Raw genomic sequence first — 3,226 nt, forward strand, 5'->3', positions numbered from 1 at the left:
TAAATATTATTATAATTGAGATAAAAGTCACAATTAAAAATGTTGCTTTTTTTTTTTTACTGTAATTGCAACTTTTTATCCCACAATTCTGACTCTTTTTTTCCCAATACAATTCAAGTTAACAGCTCGCAATTCTGAGGTGTTGAGATTCTGAGATTCTGAGTTTATATCTCGGAATTCTGAGGGGAAAAAAATCAGAATTGTGAGAACAATTCACAATTACCTTTTTATTTTTGCCACTTTCCCCCCCTCACAATTCTGACTTTTTATATTTTATGTTTATATCTCACAATTTTGACAAATTCTTAGCAAAAAAGTTGTGAGAAAAAAACAGAATTGTGAGAGAAAAATTTGTATTGTAATATTTACTTAACGTTTTTCTTGCAATTCTGAGGTTATATCTTATATTTTGGATAAACTCAGAATTGCGAGTTATAAACTCATGTTAAAAACATGCAATCAAGACTTTTTTCTTAGAGTTTATATTTCACAATTCTGACTTTTTTCTTTTTTTTTTTGCAGAATTATGAGTTTATATTTTGCATTTTTGAGAGAAAAAATGTTTGAATTGGGGCATAAAAAGTTGCAATTACTTTTTTATTTATGTATTTATTTCATTCCATGGCAGAAATATGCTTTCATAAATAATGTTACAGACAACAGGGAAAAACAATACTGAATGCAAATAACCACAGTGTGTTTTGTGTTGTAAATTATTTGTGCAAGCATGAAAACAATAAAATCCAAAAGATATTTAGACCATAATTCATCTGCTGCTGTTTAAGCATTTACAAACTGTGAAGTTCATTATAATATTAAAACATTTCAATGTCTGAATATGAAGACATCTTGCTTGCTGCTTGTATTAAAGCTCCTGCACACAATGACTAACTTCTCTCTGTAGAGCTGTATTTCATCCCAGTGTCTTGTTTCCTGTTATTTAACGTGTTTGATTGGCTTGGTCGCAGTCTGACTGCAGTCTGTATGTGGGTAAGAAACATGACGCAACTTCATTTTCAACACCACTTCTATTGTTTTCAAACTGTACAAACTTCTTTTTACGAAACATTTTGATTGCAAAGTATTCAAGCACATTTTTTAGTATAAATGACTCCTGTTTTCATTGCGAAGTGTTTATGCATCTTACCGTATTTTTAGTATAAAGGACGTTTGGTCTCGTATTTTCTAAGTGTTCATAACACTTAAGGTCACTCTATATATTCATATTGCTGCAGATGGATCTTCCTCTAGGGAGGATCATACAAATATTATTTTGTGTGTCTGTTTTGTGTTTATACATGGATCCTTCAGAACAATAAATCACACAAACATGCATATATTCACAAAATATGAGTCTTAGAATCAGCAGGTGGGAGGATTTACATGCAGTAATAAATATAGATGACTGGATGGATATTAGTTACTTTGAGCAATGAAATTCAGTGCATCTGTTTAATGCCAAACACAAATGCATTCAACAGAACAGTTTATGTTATTTATGCATGTGTTTTGTTGTATTATTTTCACTTTCCCTCTCTGTCTCTGTCTCTCAGCCTGGTAAAGACAGTAAGCTGCTGCCGGGTCTGTTAGTGGCCCGTGTGATTTTCGTCCCTCTCTTCATGCTCTGTAATGTCCAGCCTCGCTACAATCTGCCCGTCTACTTCTCACACGACGGCTGGTTCATCACCTTCATGATCCTCTTTGCCTTTTCTAATGGATATCTGGCCAGCCTGTGCATGTGCTTCGGACCCAAGTGAGTAAAATACTGACAGAATCTTATCTATATTATTATTTGGACACATCAGAGTTATTATCATTAAATGTAAAACCTTGAAAAAAAAAAACATGTTCCTTACTTGAAATAAAATATTAACTTAAAATAAAATATATATATATAAAAAAAAAAACTTCTCTATATTCTGAAGGTTTTTACTGAGGAGTTTGTTCATACTGTACATCATTCGCTAATTTAACTCTACTATGTTACCCAAATCAAACAAGAATTTTGAACCTGGCTTCATTCAAATAGGTCAGATTCATTTTCTGGAAATATATGCAAAAGTGCTCGTGTTACGGGGCTGACGAGACATGAGACGTGCGGATCCAAATGCAAGGCTTTATTCATAGACATGGTTAGAGACAGGCAAGGGTCAGATAATGGCAACGAGTATATAGAGGGCAAGACACAAGAATATACCTAGGGCTAGCGTGGGTCTACGATCGGCGAACAGAATTAACAGGGCGAGACTAGAGGGGTAAATCCAAGAACAATGCAAAGGTCCAGGCAGGGGCAAACAGAATCTGAATAGGGCAAGACGAGAGGGAGAATCCGAGGTACACAGGCAAAGATTTCACAGACGGCCTCCATAGCCGCGACAGGACGAGCAGAGGGTTCACAGACGGCCTCCATAGCCGTGACAGGATGGGTAGAGAGTTCATAAGTGGATACCACTGACACCTCTGGAGGTTCTGCAGCAGATGCCGCTACCTCTGGAGGTTCTACAGTAGCACCATCAGAAAATAGGGAGAGTTCATTAACGGTTCCTTCGACTACGACATGACAGGCTGCGAGTGCCTTGCCGGGCACCACCACCGTACAAGGAGTTGAAGCGAGCGCCGCCGCCTCGGGAGGTTCTGCAGCATCAGCCGCCACCTCTGGAGACATCATAGTGGGCGCCGCTGTTTCTAAAGTTTCAGTGGTGGTGAATGCAGCCCAAATACACCATAAGGCGATCCCCATTGTGGGAAGCGCTACAGACAGGGAAATCAGTTCAAAAGCAAAAAAATAGCTTAGAGAAGAACGGGGACCCTCATACATTAATCGTGATCTTAAGGGTTAATTTAATCCATCACAAAAAGTCTATTAGCACACAGTCTGGCAAATCAGAATGACACGCAATGTCCAGATACTCTTGAATATAGCCTTCAAGCGGGCGTGTACCCTGCTTTAAGGCTAATAATAGTTTGGCAGTGTCCATACCTGGCCAATGTCCACGGGAAAAGCTGCTGGATCCTTGTGTGGCCGAGTATTCTGTTATGAGACGAGAGACATGCGGATCCATATGCAAGCTTTTATTAAGAGACGTGGTTTTAACATGCATGGGTCAGACAATGGCAAACAGGTATATCGAAGGCAAAGCAAGAGATAAGTCCAGGTAGAAGGCAAAGGTCCAGGCAGGGGCAAACAGTATCCGAACAGGGCAAGACGAGAGAGGTAATCCAAAGT

At 38.4% G+C, this 3,226-nt stretch overlaps 1 protein-coding gene across 6 annotated transcripts in view; it reads left to right on the forward strand.

Moving 5' to 3' along the window:
• slc29a1b (solute carrier family 29 member 1b) overlaps window positions 1-3,226 on the forward strand; it is a 19,990-nt gene that overhangs the window by 15,226 nt on the left and 1,538 nt on the right. For all 6 annotated transcript variants that reach the window (XM_016476381.1, XM_016476380.1, XM_016476378.1 and 3 more), the window contains 2 exons: window positions 905-990; window positions 1,554-1,753. In XM_016476381.1, the coding sequence (XP_016331867.1) occupies window positions 905-990; window positions 1,554-1,753 (286 nt within the window). The remainder of the gene's footprint in view (window positions 1-904; window positions 991-1,553; window positions 1,754-3,226) is intronic.

Source organism: Sinocyclocheilus anshuiensis, unplaced genomic scaffold (assembly GCF_001515605.1).
Source record: "Sinocyclocheilus anshuiensis isolate Anshui unplaced genomic scaffold, SAMN03320099.WGS_v1.1 scaffold308, whole genome shotgun sequence".
Classification (NCBI taxonomy): domain Eukaryota; kingdom Metazoa; phylum Chordata; class Actinopteri; order Cypriniformes; family Cyprinidae; genus Sinocyclocheilus; species Sinocyclocheilus anshuiensis.